Source organism: Tachypleus tridentatus, chromosome 8 (genome assembly GCF_004210375.1).
Source record: "Tachypleus tridentatus isolate NWPU-2018 chromosome 8, ASM421037v1, whole genome shotgun sequence".
NCBI lineage: Eukaryota > Metazoa > Arthropoda > Merostomata > Xiphosura > Limulidae > Tachypleus > Tachypleus tridentatus.
Genome location: NC_134832.1, coordinates 124,389,095 through 124,410,545, shown reverse-complemented (window position 1 = coordinate 124,410,545; position 21,451 = coordinate 124,389,095). Strand labels below are relative to the sequence as shown.

Genomic DNA, 21,451 nt, shown 5'->3' with positions numbered 1-21,451 from the left:
ACTTAACATTGAATAATTTGTCTGTGAATCATGGAGAAGTAAAATTCTTACAAAGAAGGTATGTGAAATCTTTGAAGTTAATACTTAAGAGAGTTTGGGAAATAAATATGACAAACATACTCACCCTTTCAGTCATGGGGGCATTATAATGTGATGATCAATCCCACTATTCATTGGTAAAAGAGTAGCCCAAGAGTGACAGTGGGTGGTGATGACTAGTTGCCTTTCCTCTAGTCTTACACTGCTAAATTAGGGATGGCTAGTGCAGATAACCCTCAAGTAGCTTTGCGCGAAATTAAAATAAAAAAAACCAAATAATTATGAAAAGTAAATTATTGAGTTATGAAATTATGACAAGATCATTGTAGTAGAAGTAGTTTCAAACAAAATGGTGTATTTGGAAATGTACTTATTGTGTAGACATGAAGCATGAGGTGAGAGCAGGGACAAATTAGAAAGTAATTTCAGGAGCAACATGTTGTTGAATCATTTTTGTGCAGTTTTCACTATAGATTTGTTGGAGCAAAAAGAAACTTATATTACTAGTTTTATGTACATTTGCTTCTTTGTTTTAACTTATTTCCAAAACTAATGTGCTTAATATATTTGTTTATGTTGTGCTTTTTTTATTGTAGTAACCCATAACCATAACATAGGATAGGTGTATCTTGTTTGGCCATTCAGAGGGTACTGGAAGCATTGAAGTTGATAGTTGTCAGTTATAGTGAAAATTTCTTTTCTCTGATTGAGTCTTGAGTTGGTGGGTCAAATCTTTAATTTTTCTAGCTCAGGTCTAGTTTCAAGTTAGTTCCTAAATCACTTGTATCTCTTGTATGCAGATGCCTTCTTCTGTTTGTTTTTTTTCTCTCCTGGTTAAGTTGTTTTGGATCTTTGCAGCATCTTCTGTCTTTCAATTACATTGTTCTAACTGTCTTCTACCTCAAGGCTCAGAGTTAAGCATTATGACCAACGAGTGAAGAAAACACTCATGCTGAACAAACATAGATTCAACAAACTACTAAAGCAACCAATGAAATAATTGTTTCCTTACATTGGAAAAATATATATAAAAGAACATAACATATGAATGCAAACATTGATATCTTGGAAACAAGGCACACTCATATTCACTTATTTATTTAAAAAGTCTGATACTTTAGTCTACCTCATTTGGTTTCAAGTTTTTTTTTGAGTGTAAGGTAGAGCATTTCACATGTGCATTAAAATTCCTAGAATAGCTGTTTGATACTTAAAATCATGGCAAAAATGAGTAGGCTTAATGCTGCTCTAAATCTGCCGTAGTTAATGACATCTCTGTTTCCTCCGGACATTGAGCAGTATGTTGGTTAGATCTATAAATAATTCTTAGAACTTCTTGCCCTCTCCACAAAGTTAAAACAGTTTCTCTTTAATGATGTTACTTATGACCAGATAGATTGAATCTTAGCTGGGTTTAACAAAAGTTAATAGTTTTCTATACTACCATGAATGCAAATGACTAGAAAATTGTCCATGTGACTTTAAACCTGTTCTTTATAAGTTATATAGAGATGAAACTTTCTTACTATTTCAAATAATGAAGTCACATTTCCAGTTTCCTTTGTTATCTTAATTTCCAACACCCTAATATCATCACTGGGCTTTGTACTCAGGAATTCCCAGTTTTCCATATATTTTGTAACAGACTGTAATGGTTTTAGCCTCTGAAATCATGTGGTAATGAACTAAGCAGCAAATGATAATAAATATTTGGGAGCCAAGGCATCACAGTGTTATACCTGAGGGAGGTTATAATGAGGCAATACTGTAGTTTCCTGGATAGCAAAGAAAATGGTAAATATCTGTTCAAGACAAATAAAATTGAAATATTATTTTTTACTTAAAACCACTTAGTAAACTTTCACTCAACTTTTCATGAATTTTCTTGTGTAAGTTCTAGAAGCCTAGTTTAATTGAAGACAAATAGATTTCATGAACAGTGGCATCAGTATCACAATATTTGTGTGTGTGTATTTGTGTATCCAGACAATTATGAATAAGAAAATGCTTGCTTTGCGACATCTTCTCTGTTTGTTATTTGTATCTACATATACAAGCATTTTTATTCTAGGAAGTATGTTCAACCATTTCGTCCATGGACTCGAGTTCGTTGTCTGTCAACCCTGAAACACTACAGTCTCTGACAACTTCTTCTGTCACTCTTTTACCAGCACTTTCACCTCTTTGCAGTGGAGAAGCTCAACCTTCTTTGAAAACTGTATCAAATAGTTCCTTATCTCCAACCAGACCTGGAGGACAGGAAGGGGAAAGTGATGAAACATCAGACAGTTTTCATACCATAAAGGTTAGATATAACTTCACATGTACCATTAACTGAATATAGTATGTATAAATGTAATTACAACTGTAATATTACAGCCAGTACCTGTCCTGCACGAGACAACAACAAACAAGTTATTAGTTAATAATAATTTAACTAAGACAAGGCATAACAACTGTTATAAAATAATGTTAGTTACCCTCTCAGCTCAGTTTCATGTTTATCAGGCATCTGGAGATGTACCATATATTGTAAAATACAAGTGATTGGTCTTTCATTATACATTTCATTTAGTGTGAGTATAATTGGTGCAAACATAATGGCACTCTGCCACCAGTGCTGCATGCTTAAAATTGGAGTGTTGTCAGGATGGTGAGATTTCTTTGACCATTCTAAAAGAGTGATTTTCATAACATCTTCATCATTTGGATCCACCTGATGAAATGGAGTAAGTCTCCCAAGAGCATCTTATATGTACATAATAGGATTGAAGATCATTAAGGTACAGATAACACTATTTGATCCACCCCTGCATTTTGGGATTAGAATTATCATCCACTATGCTGAAATTAGCTAATTGTACCAACACTTAGCAAAGTGAAGGATTGTGGAATGTGGTCTTTATAATATGTTTTGTTAATAGTACCATGCTACAGGATGTAGTAATTAATATATCCACTAATGACTTTTTCCTATCCATGCCTTTACTTCCATCACTGCCCTATGTCTAATGTTTGTACACAAAATTTTGATTTGGATCTGATTCCATATTGTCTCCAGATGAGTGTACACCTGCCATCTAGAAATGTAATTGATCTGTGACAAAGCTGTACATGTTATTGGTCCACTGGATACGTTCTTCACATCACTGCATAAATTAAATGTTCTACTGCAAGCAGAATATGACTCATTGAGTGTCTGTCACCTGCTAACATCTTGAAATGGCAACTTTTGATTGCAGTTACCTATAATTGATTCTGTCTGTAGTTTCAGTCTATAAGAAAATGTTTTAATCGTAATTATTTCTAACAGCTCTTTTTTCTTTTCTAAACATACATTGTCAAATTGGAAAACTTGACTTCCATTACACAGATTATAAGTGATTAACTAAATGGCAGAAAATTCCATTTTAACTGAAACTAATAAACTGCAAGGTCTCTAAACCTTATTAATTAATGTGCATTTTTCTCCTTATTATTCTGTTCTATAATAAATTTCTGTTGTTAATTCTTGATGATATATCCTTAAGTTAACAGAGCTAACGACTGATGAAGAGTCTACCCGAAGTGAACCTTTAAATGATAATGAGTCTGCCATTCTACCAAAACGAGTTCGTATTTTTGAGGGAGGATTCAAGTCAAATGAAGATTACACCTACGTTCGTGGTCGAGGACGGGGAAAATATGTTTGTGAAGAATGTGGAATTCGCTGTAAAAAACCTAGCATGTTGAAGAAGCACATCCGAACTCATACAGATCTACGACCTTTCAGCTGTTCACATTGTTCGTTTGCTTTTAAAACAAAAGGCAACCTAACCAAACACATGAAGTCCAAAGCTCACCACAAAAAGTGTGTGGAACTTGGTATAGTTCCTGTTCCCACTACTGTAGATGACTCTCAGATTGACGGAGAAGCACTAGCTAAACAGGTTTGTGACTATATTGTAGTAACCACACACACACACATATATTTGTCTTCATATGATATGTTATTAAAAGAAGTAACAGGTTTCTTGTTTCTGTGAATTGAAATTATTGGGCAAGATTAAATCAAACTTTCAAATATATGTAAACTTGTATAACAAAGTTAGAATGTGAAATAGTTATTGTGTGTTATTCGAGTACAGTTTAGACTGATAGCAATTTTTACTGTTATTAATATAATAAGCAGTGTGTTCAGTTAACTTTGGTGGTTGAGGCAACAAATATCTCAACAAGGAAAATATTTTGTATGGAAAATATAAAAGCCATTAACTTGTACTTCATGTGTCTATTGTTAATCTATTTTATACATTTTCGTAATGTATATTTATTTTCATGGCTTCATTTACATACAGTAGTTGAATAAGTATTTTCTTCTTGTCATATTGTTATAAAATTCTTGTCAGATTTTAGAAGTATTAGCATTATATGGAATGTTTTTTTTAAACATAAAAGTTTGTATTCATTACAGTTTTTGAATAACTAGTATTCTCTAAAAATTGTTATTTTATAATATTAAATTTTATTTGCATAAGTGTAAGATGTAGCATGAAAACTAAGGTGAGGTGTGAAATGTGTTCCCAACAATAAAATATAAAAAAATGTTCTGTGAAAAATTATTACTAATAATAATTAATAAATTTAAAAGTCACAAAATTGAATGTAATAAACACAAAGTTAAAAAGAGGAAAACAAGGAACCTAACTTTTGTTTTAAAGATCAGTCTCAAGGACTTAAAGAAAAAGTAGTGAAACCAGTGTAAAGGTGTTAACTTATTGTACCCTGTTTACAATGCTTATTTTCTCTGACGTTATATTTTTTTGTATATACACAAGTTAATTTCCTTATATATTCAGGTGGAAATTCTTTTGTTTTGTGTTTGTTTTACATCATGTGATGTTTATGCTAACACACACACATTATATTTATAGGATATGACACTAGTTTTTCATATCATCAGCAGTTTTACTTTCATGTCAAATCCAGTTACTGTCAGAAGAAAAAATTCTTAATAAACATTTAATATTAAATTTACTGACATGTAGCTCAAAATGTGTAGTGCAGAATAAAAATTGTTTTTTCTAACATTTTGCTAAAAATGTTATGTTATTCATCACATACTGTATTGGCCCAGTTGTAGAAAATACCACAAGAAAACAAATTGAGTGTCATAACTTTTTTTTTGTAGGATCTTGTAGAATGTGTACACTCAGGAATTCTCTTTTTGGTTTCCACCAATATCTCACATTATGTTTAGTTGCACCAAAATTTTAGCACTGGTACAGTTGTGTGTTTTTCTGCTTTTCTACATAATTTTAACATTTGCATCATAACTATATCACAATCCATTATTAATTTGACACTTTTCTCTGTTTTTCTATGTGTCACTCATTCTTTCATGAGGATTAATCACTAAAATGAGACAAAAATTGTTATAAAATTAAAAACGAGCACAGTAAATTCTATTAATACACCAGCAAAATCAGTACTATAACTGGACAGCCTACAGGTGAATTAATTATGACCTTGAGTGAACATCTGGCACGCATGCGTAGACAGATGTTATCTGAACATTCAGGAATGCAACAGGCTAGAAGAGGGGAAAGAGACCTGTGGCTGGTCCTGATAATAAGTGACTATGAATTTTACAGCCTAATTATTAATCAAAAACATCACCTTATAATCAAGCCAATGTGGTATTTTGAAGAATTATTAAACACTTTGAAGAATGAGATTGTATCGAAAAATGTCAAGAACAGGTACATTGTATTTTAATATTTCTTTCAGTTGAGTACTCTAATTGTTTTAATACTGTGTCCTGAAAGTTCTTTAGATGATTCTTAGTTTACTTATGGTTGCTTTGTATAAATATAAATTATTTCTACCTAGTTTTCATATTAAATTGAAATAATGTGAGTTGAAACTTATAAAAGTACAATTACTTATCATGACCTAGAATGAAAGTAATATTTTTGTTAAATTTCGTATTACTTATAAAGAAGTTTCACTACAAGCTCTGACAGATAGTAATGATTCTTAGAGCCAGACTACCTAATTTTGATCAGATTTAACACTGTTAAAGAAACTTCTACACTGACATTATGAAAATTAATAGACAAATAACAAAAGTGGCAGTTTTTGTTTGTTTTTAAATTTTTAGCTTCACATGTATCCTGATAAAATTCATAACTATTGTAAATTTGACAAATACGATATCAGTGGAACTGTTTTTTGCTAATGTTTTCATTGTAAATTAAGATTTCAATGCATAGTTTCTACTTTTTACTCTCTTTCAGGAACAGCTGGACAAGGAAAGACGGCAGTTTATAGATGGAGAAGAGCTAGAAGATGATGAAGATGAAGATTTTGATGACGATGCAGGGGACAGCTATGGTGAAGAAGATGCTGAAATGGAAATTCTTTCTGATGAAAGGTTTAAGAAAAATAGCTTTAATTATCTAATTCTCTTCTTCTCTTCCCAATACAGAATTATGGCCAAATACTTGATTTAGATTTGTTTCTTTTCATCATACTTGATTGAAACAATTTGTTCAAACATTATTATTTTTAAAACTATTATTTACATTTTCATAATGAAAAAGATACTTCTATTAATGTATTTTCATTATAATGCTTTAATTTGGTGGTCAAAAATAAAAATCTAACAACAGATACATTGTAGAAACTGATGCTGTTTTCTGTAGCTGACAAGGTTTTGTTTATTTACTTCAATAATTTAAAACATTTGACTTGCACTGTGGTTTAGCTACTTATACATTGTAATAATTTCATGGATTATTTAAATTTTATGAAATATTATACAAAAAACTAACAAACCATTGGTTAATCAGACTCGTAGCATGTGACCTGTAGTATTGAAAAATACATATTTTAAATTTTTAATGTATTAAAAATATGTTGTGTTTAAATGGATGCTTAAAGATTTTAGCCAGTATTTCATTAAATTTTTTTAAACATATAAACCAAGGCTAAAGGTTTTGTAATTAAATAATCCTTAAGTAACAAATTCTTACACGATTGTTCAACTCTTACCTATATGCACTTTTCTAGACCCATTAATGACCAAAAGACTCAACAAAATAATGAAATGCCTGGAGAAAAATGCAAAGATTCAGAAGAACAGAAACATGAAGCTGCACATTGCTTGCTGAACCTTTCTTCCTTGCCTACAATAACAAATGAAACAAAAGGTATATATTCCATGTGATTTGATAAGTTCCAAACACTAACTGAATCTCTGCTAGATTTCAACAATGTACATTAAATTTATTACAATTAGTTTTTATTTATTATTTTAGCAACTATTTGTGTGATTTCTGTTATGACAAGGATGAGTCATAAATATGGATATAAGAAGCACCCCTATCTTCTTTTACCATGGCAAGTTAATTTGTAATAGGACCAGTTTAGCAGGTTTTGTTAATTTCTTATCATCAAAAGAAGAGAGATTGTCAAGATATCAAATAACTTGTAGAATAGATGAAATAGATAGATAGAAGCAAAAAGGAATTCTCTGTGGACTACATGCATTGGTGCTAAACAATACTGTCCATGATCTCATATCATGTATCATTAGAATATTCAAGTCATTGTACTTCCAGTTAAACAGTAAGTGATCAAATGATCAAATTAATTGTCATCTTACAAGCATAGCTTCAGTATAACTAAATGTTTCATGGTTTTACATTCTAAGTGTTTTACAGAAACTTATCTATCAATGGATATTGTAGAAAATAATAATACTGCTGAACTGTATAACTGCCAAAGAAAATCTCTATGGTTCTTAAATGATCCTGTGAACAATACTGTAATGATGTTACTGAGAGTAGGTATGTACTTATTTAACTATAACTAAATAGTTGTAGAAAATTTTATTTTATGTTCTGTATTTGAAAAGTAAATACAAACTAAAATAAGTTATAAATTATTAGACATGAATGGATGTACTGAATCATCAAGGATGTCCTAATTTTCATTGTACCCAAACACGTAAAATACTTGATCTGCTCTTAATCATTCAAACATTTAACTCTCCTTTTTGAACTCCTATAAATTATAGATTCTACCATAAGATGGCAGTTTGTTCTACAGGAGTACTGTTTACTAGAGAGATAACACTGCTTCAACTGTGCAGTTCTTTCATATTGTGCTAAACCTTTATCTTTCAAATCTGCCTTTTTGACTTGAGTATTGGAAAGTGTATAAAACATTTGACTTTGGATGTTTTAAACTGAATATTCAGAAAAGATTATAAAAATCTAAATATGTTTAAAGTCACCAAAATATAAGATTTGGAATCAATATTTTGATACAGTAACCTTTAGTTAGAACCGTATACTTCCATTTCAGAGATTTTATTCATTTTTCTGTGTTTTGAGTGTTCGTTTCATTTTAACTGCATTTGTTTGTTGTTCTTAGTACCTTACATTTAGTAGTTTGACATGTCTCGACCTAGACGTAAAAATGCTGAACGTATCAGTTGAGACCACAAATATTTCAGACTGAGAACTTATTTTAATTATACTTTTGTTTTTAAAAGATTTGATTGAGTTCTAGAAATGAAAGATGTAATGAAAAAAAAAGAAAAATATAAAAAGCTTGGTGAAGAGAAACAAAGTTCAGAGACAGTTTGAATGGTAATGAGGAATAACATACAAAGAGTTGTTGAAATATTGTACATTTGTTATTTGTTGTTTTCTTCACTAATCATTTGCATCATCTTTAAACTTTAGTACTTCTGTAAGAATGAATAAATAATATATAAGTATTATATATATATATTATACATTTTTTTTCAATGTATTTCAAAATTTTAGCACTCTTTACACAGTTGCCCTAACTTTGTTGTAGTTTATACATTGGTCAGTCACTGACATACTAACTAGTAGCTTTTGAATAATTTGAACATCAGTTCCATTATAAATTAAACATTGTGGTGGTTGTTACTATTTTAGAGCTGAGTTCAACTACTTCATTATAACAGTTGAATAACAGGACATATCATAATGAAACTTTGTAGAATGGATGGCAACTGCCTATTGTGGAGACACGAGTGTATAGAACAACATTTGGAAAGTCTCCCTCCTTTTGTCTTCAGGAAGTTACCATTCACTCTGCAAAGTTTCATTATGAATACTCTGCCTAAAAAAAATTATCAAAGAAGGACATATTATAATTCTCTGTATTATTTATTTGTATGTTTTAAATTTCCCAAGTTATTTATTCACTGTTTATCAATTTGAAAGTTATACTGAATTCACTTATGAAACTATTTATAAGTAAAGTTTTTATATATTTAATGTATTTTAGATGAACAAGCAGATGACGTCACAGACTTTTCACTCCAGGAGAACTTACAACTTCAAGCAACAATACCTGATTCTAAAGAAGATTGTACTTCAAAGAATTTGATTCCACAAAATAATAATGTTACTGCTGTCAGTCTTTTGTTAACTCCACCCTTACAGCATAGGTCTCGGTCATCCTCAGTTCACATACCTTTATCTCCAGCTAGAAAACAAGATATGCCAACATTGATGGAAAATCAGGTGATCAACCAGAGTACATGTTTTACAAAAGAATCAGCTGGTAATCGTCGTTATTCCTTTTCTGTTGTTGGAGAGTTGAGGAGAAACATACACTTATCAGAAAACCAAAGGATTGATTCTGAACAATTGAGTATTAAAAGTGAAAATCAGGGACAATGCTTGGACTTTCCATCCTTCTCTTCTGTTCCTTTGAACTGTGAGGATGAAACATCTATATCAGGAACTGATCAACCAATGGATCTGAGTGTTACCAGAGGCATAAAGATTGATCCAAAGGCTTCTGTAGACAATAATTCTGGAGTTCCAGAAGAACCACTGGACAGCTTATTAGGTGCTTGTCTTCAGTATGGTAGTTTGACTGCTTTGAGAACTGGAGGATCACAAATGGTTCTGAATTTATCTGAAGCAAAAAGACAATCACAATCTCCATGGGATTTTCAGCAACAGATTGTTTCTAGACCATCAGTTGATGATAGTATGGTACAGTTATCCCCAGTAACACCTCCATCACCAAATGAAATTCCTTCAAAGACTTTCCTTCATGATGACCAGAGTCCAACTTCTTGTAAACCTCAGGCTGAATTTATTGTTGCTAAGTCTGGATGTAGACAAAACTTAGATGATGGAAAGTGTGTTTGTGATATTTGTAATAAAACCTTCACAAAACCAAGCCAACTACGATTGCATGTGAATATTCATTATTTTGAAAGACCCTTCCGTTGTGACAGTTGTGTAGTCTCCTTTCGTACCAAAGGCCATCTTCAGAAACACAAACGTTCTGTGAGCCACTATAACAAGGTTAATATGAATCAAACATTTGGAACTCCAAGTGCTGATAATCCTCGACCTTTTAAGTGCAGTGATTGTAAAATAGCTTTTCGGATTCATGGACATCTTGCAAAGCACCTTCGTTCAAAAATGCATATTATGAAACTGGAGTGTTTAGGAAGACTCCCTTTTGGAATGTATGCAGAGATGGAACGTAATGGGACAAATTTGAATGAGATTGATACAACTGATGGTGACAGCTCTTTAGAGAGTCTGCAGGCTATTGCTCAACGTCTGTACCTTCAAGAACCCAGACAACATACATGGCAGCAGGAGAATACTCATGGAGTTGCTGAGTGTTCTTCATATGCCCTAAGCTCTTCAGACTCCATCTGTGTGTCATTGAGCCAAAATAAGAAACTTACAGCCCCAATAACCAATAACTTTCAAATTAAACAGGAACCGCAAGATGCTATTGACAGCCATTCACTAAAAAATGAGGGTGATTCCATTTTATGGTCAGTTGATTTTAAAAAAGTTGAAAGTAGCTTTTCAGATCAGAATACACAGTTACACCATCATCCTTTATCCTGCCAACTTTGTGGTCAGTCTTTCGTGAGTGCCAAAACCCTCAGAGTACACACATATTATCATCATGCCCAGTGGTCAACAGATGGAGCCACCAGTAGTACTACACTAAGGCCTGTGTCACCAGTTATTTGTGGTAAAAGTCCACAAACAACCCAAAAATGTGCCAGTCGGGATGGTCTGCAGCAGGTGAGTTTTACCAAATCCGTTGGAGAGAAAGTTTTTTAGAATTATATTTGGTTGCCAGTTGAGTAATAGTAATAATAATGGATTGTTTGAGGTAATATGTAATACTGTAAAACAGTAATTGAAAAGTTAAAATCTGAGCAAACAAAAAAATATTATATGCATTCCACTTTTTGATATTATATTTCTTTAGCCACATTGGAATCAGCAAGCAGATACCTCAGTTTATTTGGGTTTTTTATTGCTTTTTATTTTTGTGTCCTCATCATCAAGATTCTCCTAACATTACAACTCTAGTGCATAAAGTGTCGAAATAGTGTTTTTCCTACTTGTGGGAGTAGGAACTATAACCTAATAAATGAAAACATGTGTAGTACTGACCTAACAATAAGAATGACAATAATAACAAGGAAATTTGTATTTTGTACCTTGAATCTAGCTATGGCTTCTCATTTTTTATCCCCATGTTGCAAATATCCAGTTAGTAGAAATGCACATATATATATTAATGTAAGAATCGCATAAAGAAAAACAAAATGGATAGTTTTATTTATTTGATTATCTCAATTAAAAATATCTTTAAGAATACTGAAAAGTCTTCAAAAAATGTTAATCACTCTTACCTTTTCACGTGACTTTATGCATTAATACTTCACTCACTAGTGCCACAGTTCTTTACTGTTTATATCCTCACACACACACATTGGTGCCACAGTTCTTTACTGTTTATTGAGGTGTGTATATCCTCGCACACACACTCGCACTGCAGTTCTTTACTGTTTATTGAGGTGCATATATTCACTTACACACTGGCACCACAGTTCTTTTCTAGTTATGTAAATGTGCTTGCAGATTTGGTCCATGACTGAATATTTTTTTATGCTTTGTATTGTAACTGTGAATTTGTTATATTTCAAAGGAAATTGAAAACCTGATAAAAAAAATGAACAACATTGACTTAGTATCCGTGTTACAAGGAAACTTAGTACAATTAAGCTTTTATTTTGTATCATCTTTGGAATATATGGGTTGAAGTCCTAATACACCTATTTTCAGGCCAGTAAATATGTCTGTGTCTTATAACTTCACAACTTATGTGTTAGGTAGAGCACTATGTTAAAAACTAGTATTAGTTTATACTTTTGTTTCTAAGCAACATGACATGGAATTAATTGTTGGATTGCATTGTTACTAAAATGCACTTTCTTTTCTATATATTAAGTTGTTAATCTAACTGATATACTACAGGGTATGCTATGGAGTGTACATGCACAAGGATAAGTAATAATACCCAGATGCACACACTCAGGGTAAACTTAGTATGAGTGCAAAATTTCAGGTTTCTTTGTTCTTTTCTCTTAGAACTACAGCAGTCACACACAGACATGCTCTTTTATTATTATAGAGCCTATTGTTTTGAACAAGAAAAACAAACAGGCTTTATTAAGAGAAACTTCTTAAATTTCACTTTGCTGACCAAATAAAATGTGTATTTACTGTTTGACAGTTATTCTTCATTTCAATAAAGACATTAGTTTATATTTGAAATCTTGCTTCAGTAGTAGGTGAGCAAAATTGTATTCAGAGAGAAATTAATAGAATTCATAACTGGATTCAAGCACACTGTTTTTTTTTCTCAGAAATATTTTAAAATGCTATTTTTAACAATTTTGATTTTTTTTACTGGAATCCACAAGTCATATACAGATTAAGATATGTGAACAAGAAATGCAAGGTTTTTATTCAATTTGTTTCTGTCACAAACTTTTTAGTACAATTCTTTCCCATTATGTACATGTTCATGTTTGAGAAATTCATTAATATATATGAAATTAACTTAAAACTTACAAACTGTTAGTACAGAAATATGCACTTATTCTGTAACAGCCGACAGCATTTTTGTGCCAAGTGTGTGGGCATGCCTGTGCAGCAGCTCAAGATCTTCAAAAACATGTCCAGATTCATCACAGAGACCCACCTTAATCAGGAACCCATGGCTGAAGTCATTGTGTGCTCAAGCAGTCTCTTTTTATACCGGTGGATTTAGACTGTTGTAAATACATATATATATATATATATTGTTTGGTTGAATTATTAGTTTTGTTGTAACAAAACCTTTTTTGTATGTTATAAAACACACCTGAAAAACATTTATAGTTCAGATAAGGTTATCCTGGTGGTTATGGTATTGTTAATTATCTTCTCAGGTAAAAGAACCTGCACATTTTTTTTTTTTCTTACCATGTTTTTGTACAGTACACATCTATGTAATAGAAGTGCCATTACAGGAAATTGTATGTATGTATTTTTGTAGAAACGTATTAGATGTCTGTATGTGAATATGGTTATCAAAAAATATTTGTTTTGGGTTCATCCTGTTATAAAATGTCACAACTTGTTAATTGATGGTGCTTCGGCCATTACCTTGTACGTTATAAATGTTTTTATGGCTGGTTTTAGAGATTTATATATACAAGTGTTAAGTCCTGTTTGTCTTCTCCTAAGTGGAAGAATTCAATTTTTACTTCCAAGTAGATTATATCTTAATCCACATGGGTCAAGACCTCCACCCATTGTTTTGTTCTTGTTGTTTTATTAAGTTTTAAAATGTGTTTCAAATGCTTTCTCATGGTTGAGTAAAGCTATCTTGTTAGTTTTTCATAGTCATTGTATCAAAGCACTTTTCATGTCAAATACCTTTCTGTATGTGTGTGTGTGTATATATATATGTCTTTGTGTTTCCTTCATCTATGTAACAGATACTTTACTGTGTGTAACATGGTTTCTTTGTGGTGCACACTTTTTGACCTGCCATCTGGCGAGACAGTGAGTACCTACAATAGATAATATTTTTTAAAAACAGACACAAGTCAGTTTTACAATCACTAAGGTACATTAGTTTTCTGTATAAATAAATATAATATACTTTATTTTTTAATTTCATACTGGTAGTCTACCTGTAGCACTGTTTAATATCATTCCAGGTTTCCTATCCATTTTGGAGATGAGTTAGTAAAAGTAAGGTATAGTTTCTGAGTTGAAACACACACAGTTATAATTCGATATGAAAGGCACATTATTTCAGTAATGTGTCTTGCAATATCATAAGTTTCTGTTACAACTAATTTTTAAAAAAAATATTTGTTTTGCATCTACTGTAAAAAATAGTGTTGATACCAATATGTTCAAGAAATACAAAATCCTTTATGAATATTTTCAAAAACAAAGTTATTAATTTCCAAAGAATTAATGTGGAAAATCTTAAAATGGTGCAGCAAAAAATCCTATTCATTACCATTGCACTATTAATTTTAAAATTCAAAGTATGGCTACTTTAGCTGAAATAAGTTGCTTAATTACTAATACAAATGAACTGTGTAAAGAAACAAAAAAGAAATCTAAAGTGAAATTAAATGTATTTGTTAGTTCCTTTCTTTGTTATTATAAGCTAAATATTTTTCAAACAATGAGTTAAGTCTTGTCACTGCTGTATTTTGTTTTTATTTCTAATTGTGTGTTTCAATCAGTTGAATCTTTGCACAATCAAATTATCTTACTTCTGCTATTTAGGTTTCTTTTATTAGTAGAAAGAAAGTTACGGCTCAGTTCATTTGATTAAATTTTGATTTCTACCAATTGATAAGGAAATTTTCATATACAGAGACTTGCATTCATCATTAGCCTTAGTTAAGGTCATAACCTTATTTTGGTGTACAGCTAAAAATACTGATGCATTGCATGTTTTAGTACATGTAATATTATAGATATTCATATTTACATGCTTATATATTCTGATTTTTAAGTGAATACATTTTTTTCAGCCAAGTTCTCTTACAGAAGTAAAGTATTTCATAGAACTCATTTCACTCCTAAGAGTGTGTGTATGCGACTTTCAACTGTTTATCTGTAAAAGTGTTCAGAAATAGAAAGTTATGAATAGGTGATACAAAAGACAGAACAGTACTGTTTAAATCAATTAAACCTTGAGAAACCTTTAAACAAAACTTTAACTTCTACTAAGAAAAATTAGAAGAGGAACTGTGTTTTTTGGTAAGCTTACAGCTGAAGTAGAAAAAAGTTATAGACAAGGCAAGATTGAAGTTTGAGGTAAACATGACATTTCTGTTGTATGTGGATTATTAGTATATTCACAAAATGGAAATTATTTAAAATCTTACATTGAATAATACTTTGTCCTCATTGGGCACATAGTTAAGTGTATCTTTTTTACTAAGATAGAAGTATTGTTTGAAATAGATGTGTCTTAGAATGTACTCTAAACAATCTTTCTTGTCTCCCAGACTTGCATCTGGTGTAAGTAGTTAAATTCATTGAAGTTTGTAGGGTAGAAATGGTTCTGTGGAGTTGTATAAAGCCAAATAGTATTGATGTTGATGTAGAGATATATCTATAGTTATTAAAATAATAAAGTGTTAATATATGTTACAAAAAAACAGACAAGGGAAAAGATACATACTAATTTATATTATTTGCAGAAATTCCATAGCATTCAACTTTTGTTTTGGCATTCTATGAAAAATCTACTTACTGAGTTTCCATCACAATTAAAACAACCATTGCACTTACTCTGCACTAGTTAATACAGATTTCACAGCGTATCCATAGGGTTTATTTTCATACTAAACATTAGTTATTGTGAATACATTCTACTAAAAGGCATAATACCAAAAAAAAAAAGGTTTTTTCATCCAGTAGTTTAACAAAATTTGTATAAAATAGTTTGTTTTTTGTTATTACTAGTTTATATACATGAAGTTTGCAAATATCAAATTTATTTGTGCTAAACAACATGTAGCAAAAATTGTTAGTTTGACTTTGTAATAGATGTTTCAAGAATTCTTACTCCTAGAATCTCTTGCTAAGTAATTCAAGTAATGTACAATAAAAAATGGCTTGGACTTAAAGTAGTATTTTATGTTTGTATAAGATCACTGTATTTCAAGTTATGTTAGAAAATTCTTAAGTGTATTCTGTATATTTGTAAACAGCAAGTGATTGTTATGTACTATTCTGTGTGAATAAGTACACACAGAGATGAACACAAACTGTTTTGTTTAACCAGATAAATGTTTTAAGATGTCTTTAATATCAAGCAAATATTTCATCAGAGTTCTGTACTTTCATTTGCAATTTATGTCATATCTTGATTGGTTTACTAATATTTGAATGAACAAATTTCCCTAAATAGTCATTTTATTGGACTGTGTTTTGCTCACTTGCATTTGATTTGTTGATTTGAATTTTCTGTCAGATAAGTAGGCTTATACATTCAGTTAGTGTTCTCCTAGATCATAGGTGTGTGAGAAAATAAGCTTGATGCATATGTGTTTAAGTAACATGTTACCTCAGGTAAGTTACATTATAAACATTATGTCAACTTTCAGAAATATTTAGTCTCAGGAAGCCAGCTGTTACTGTTTCCTGCAAGAAGACAATTTTGAATTACAACATTGTGTGCCAAACTGCTCATTGATTAAATTACAAAATTTTATAACAATTTGAAATCAAAAGATTTATAAAGTTGTTTCTATATTCAGATTAAGCTGCATTTAATTATTTTTAAATCAAAAATTTTAATATTCAACAAGTTAAGAGTGTCACATTTATTTGCATTGTGATTCTATACATATGCAGGTCTAGCACTAAATAAAAAACATTAAAGATAGTAATAACTACATGCCAGTGAAGTTTTGTTGGATTTTTTTGCAATTGTTTTCATATTTACTCCTGCTCTCAACATGCAAAACGTGTTCCATTTATTGTTCATTTTTTAGGTGTAACAGGAAATGAAAAAGAACAATCCTATTGTAAGCTGAATTTTAGGACCATTTTGTTTTATTTGCGTCTTTTTGATTGGCCATCGATTAATGCAGAAAGAGCAGCAATGTTTATGTATATGTATTTCTTGTAAGTTCTTATTGGCTCACCTTTTCACACCTGTCCTGTAGTAGGTTTTATTAACACTTTTTACATTTGTTACGGAAAACAAAATCTATTATTTTTCATGGAATATTTTAAAATGTTCATGCATGAATTGTAATGCTATGTTCAAAGAGAACCATATGGTTTAATATAATTTATGGTTATTGTTCTTAAATAAAGTAAATATTTTAAGTTGTCACTCGGAAAATGGTCAGAGATGCAATGAAATAAGTTTAAAGGTACTCTTGTTAATATCAGAATGTAACACTGATTGTAAACAGTAGTTAAAGTGGAAATCTGGTGATGGGGCCTGCCTAACTGATTAGGTCATAGAAAAAAAATTAAAAATCATCTAACTAGTCCAACATTTTGTATAGTGAATATTAGAAAAGTTTTTAGGTTGGAAAAAAAAATCTGTTGCTCCCAGATGCAACTTATTGTGATTAGTCAGACAAAATTTTTTTTGTAATTTCTCTACAAATATATAATTATAACACTGCTTCAATTTCCTTTGGCTCCACATAATAGGAGCTCTCCTTAGCAATTTTCTTAGCTTCAGGTTGGGCTCCTTTTGGTTCCACACTCGCTTCAACCACTGATCATGAGTGAATTATACATTGCGCATATACAGTTGAAATTATATTGGTGCAAAGTTATTGTTAACAGCCAACTCAAAAGTGTGGCATTGAAACAAATGGATATTAGTTTCCGTGTAGCATTTATCCATCATCAACTTAAAAGGAATTGTTTATGAAGAAAATTAATAGTTGTTGTTGCTCATTTTTACATCATTTTGAATATTGTAGATGTGTGTAAAAGTTATGGAACATTTCTGCCCTTCTTCTGATTTGTTCGATTGTAACATCGAAAGCAATCAGGTTCAGGGATGACATTTCTCTGATTTACTGCTCTTTTTGTTTTTATAATTTTCGTATGCCCCAACATTTGTGTGGCAGTTTTGTACCTGTTACATAAAACACATTCACGATGTAAACGTTTTCAAAACATTTTACACGTTTATGTGACAAGATAAGAACATAATATGGCATTGAAATCATTACGTTTAAGACATATTCTTATATGCATTATTTTAATTATTTTTTATCTCCAAATCTCAACAATTATAAAATTACCCACATTTTCCTTGTATTAGTCGTAACAGTAGACACACTAATAGAATAACTTATTAATTACACAGAGTTTTCTTAAGCTTACCAGCTCATACTGTGTTTGTAAGTTACGTAGTCAACAACCCAGTTAACATGAAAATTAATAGATATCCGTTTTAAGGAAATACTGGAAATATACACTTCATGTCACTTCTTATTTTTGGAAGAAGGGGGTTGAACTTGGTTTAAAGTGTAAATAATTCAACATTTGTTCTCTTTAATTCATGTCGTTCGTTGCAATAAAATTCTTCCTACGTTAATTGCTTTTGTTTAAATGTAAATTATTGAATCTTTTCGTTTTGCTACTGGATAGTTTTCCACTAATACTAGGAGAGAAGTTTCCTACACAAATATTCCTTTCTGTACTGCTTTCTTGTTTAACGCGCCATCTCAAAGCTGAGAAAAGTTCATTTAAGGTATTGTAGAAAATGATTTAAGGGTCTCCCGCCTCCTTCATGTTATTTTTTATTTTGTTTGTTTGTGTTTAGGTCACTGACTGTTACACAAACTCGCGCCAGATGCTGGAGAGTTACTTGGTGTATTGAGACTTCTAAAAATGTTTATTATTCATTCATTAATATTGTCGTTCTGCACATTCCACATTTAACTCATTCTTTTAATTTGCTTTTATTTTTTGTAATAGGAGATATTGATTAAACATATGTGTATATATCTATATTGTTCATTTTGTTCGTTTACTGTAGCGCCTGCTACTACAGCGTTTTATTTGCAACTGTTTTCATGTTTTGTAAAGCAGTTTTGAATATTGGTAACTACAAGTCATGGTGAAGTTTGGTCTTCCTTAGAATGAAGTTGTTGATACAGTTTCTAATCTAGTGCTTTGGAAGAATATAATGCTAGATTTTAAGAAGAGCGAATTACATATATTTTCCATTTTCGTTTTGTCCGTCTCTAGAGGATAGTAAAGTCGCGTATGACGAAAATCGCACATAAAATGGTTATATATTATACTTTAGTAATGGGAAAAATGTTTGTTTTCTTTTTGTTTGGCTGTTTAGCATTATATTGTATTGATTGTTTTATTTCAGAGTAAGTGTGTTCAGAAATGCAGCTATGTTTTGTAACCTTTTAACAATGTATATAAAGTTTACCATCACGTTGTCCTTTCGTAGCCAAGCTATGTTATGTAGAGAACCAGTAACAGTTGAGTATTAAATCACTTTATCTCATACGTGTGTTTGTGTGTTATTTTCCTTCTTGGTAAATAATTTTATTTATACATAATTAAAAAAAAACTCGTCTGATGGCGCCAAGTTTCTAAAAAGATACTACACAATGACATGACACTATTATACTTAATTATTGAGTAATAGCACGAACGAGAATTAATATATTGTCTTATTTGAAACAGGACAGAACAGTCTTATTTGTCCAATAGCCGTGTAAGAGTTCTAACTTAAGGATCATTAGAGAGTTCATTGCCATGGGACTTTCACAGGGTGTGTGACATCTTAAGTGACAACGGTTGGAGAAGTTTGCTGAAGGAGGAAGTTCGTGTTTTATCTTGTTAAATATCTTACATTTATCAGCTAAACGAAAGATCTTGAGATAAGTTCTTGAATATGAAATGGAAGTGGTTATCAACATTGTTAACACAAGACCGTTAACAAAAAACAAACAAACTTATTAATGATTTTATATTATTCAGACATCAAATTGGAACGATTTAGGAAAGTAAGTGTCAATTTATTTAATGGAACAAAATAAAACGTCAATTTTAAGGTTTAACTACTCAAAACACATGACGTCTTTGGTAAATATTAAAGCAAAAAGATAACTGAAGAAAGATGTTAGTAAGCCTAATAATCATCTAGAAATCACTTAAGTTACATTTATATTTGCCGCCCGGCATGATCATATAGTTAAGGCGCTCGACTCGTAATATGTGGGTCGCAGGTTCGAATCCCCGTCTCACCAAACATGCTCGCCCTTTCAACTGTTGAGGCGTTAAAATGTGACGGTCAATCCCAGTATTCGTTGGTAAAAGAGTAGTCCAAGAGTTGGCGGTGGGTGCTGATGACTACTTGCTTTCCCTCTAGTCTTACACTGCTAAGTTAAGGACGGCTAGCGCAGATAGCCCTTGTGTAGCTTTGCGTGAAATCAAAAAACAAACATACATTTGTATTCATAACTAAATGTGTTAATTATCTAGTCTGTGTCGCTTTTTACATTCCAAGCGGCACAATTCTACCGATAAGTAATATAACCGAATTACTTATCAGTTCACTTTTTTTGTGTCATCATGCTTCTGTTCTTAGCTGAATAAAATATTTCGGTTTCATTTTAATTTGTATTTTACGATTTTCACTCAGAAATTGGTTTCAAGTGCATATATAACCTGATATGTAATTGTATTTAACAACGAATAGTTGTTTTTATATGGGACTGAGTGTGGCCAAGCGGTTAGCATACTTGGACTTTGAATTCAGGATTGGCGACCCGTTGCCGTAAAAATACTCTAACTCCATGTAGAGGCCGTAAACATCCTACAAGAGTGACTATCAAATCCTACTGTCTCGTTTGGTTTGTTTTGAATTTCGCGCAAAGCTATATGAGGGCTATCTGCGCTAGCCGTCCGTTATTTAATGGTTTAAGACTAGAAGGAAGACATCACCACCCATATCCAACTCTTTGACTACCCCTTTTAATAATAAATAATGGGATTAACCGTCACATTATAATGCCTCATGGCTGAAAGGGCGAGCATGTTTGTTGTGACGGGATTCGAACTCGCAACCCTTGGATTACGAGTCGAGTGCCTTAACGACCAGGCCCCTACTCTTCTGTCAGAGAAAATTTAGGTGGATTCTGTTGACTAGCTACTTTTCCTTTAGTCATCGGTCTAAAGGGTCGTTTCCAAAACTTTTAAGTTCTCTTAAAAAGTATTAAAAATTCCTTGTTTAATTTGGTTAGAGTTATCTTAAAATTATGTGGAGTGTAATGTCTTTTTTTCCCCTAACTTTATTATCAGTTTTTTAAGTTTCTTGAGTGACGGTACACTTGCATACACCGATTGCCTGTTAAGTTAACTACACGTGAATGAATAAAGAATATTTTTTTTTAAAAATCTGACCTTATTTCATTGCCAATAATACGGTGTTAACAGTTGGTTAGGAAATGTAGCTAAAAGCAATATTATGATATCAACCTCAATCTTGCCACTGCGGCCACGTTAAAAACTGCCCA

The 21,451-nt window shown here is 31.5% G+C and overlaps 1 protein-coding gene across 1 annotated transcript in view; it reads left to right on the top strand.

The window, feature by feature from the left end:
- The window catches only part of LOC143223408 (uncharacterized), a 43,569-nt gene extending 24,135 nt beyond the window's left edge, over window positions 1–19,434 (top strand). The window contains exons 2-7 of the mRNA XM_076451353.1: window positions 2,111–2,344; window positions 3,570–3,968; window positions 6,318–6,454; window positions 7,093–7,232; window positions 9,352–11,135; window positions 13,020–19,434. Coding sequence (XP_076307468.1) covers window positions 2,111–2,344; window positions 3,570–3,968; window positions 6,318–6,454; window positions 7,093–7,232; window positions 9,352–11,135; window positions 13,020–13,115 — 2,790 coding nt within the window. The 3' untranslated portion in view covers window positions 13,116–19,434. The remainder of the gene's footprint in view (window positions 1–2,110; window positions 2,345–3,569; window positions 3,969–6,317; window positions 6,455–7,092; window positions 7,233–9,351; window positions 11,136–13,019) is intronic.
- The last annotated feature ends 2,017 nt before the right edge of the window (window positions 19,435–21,451 follow it).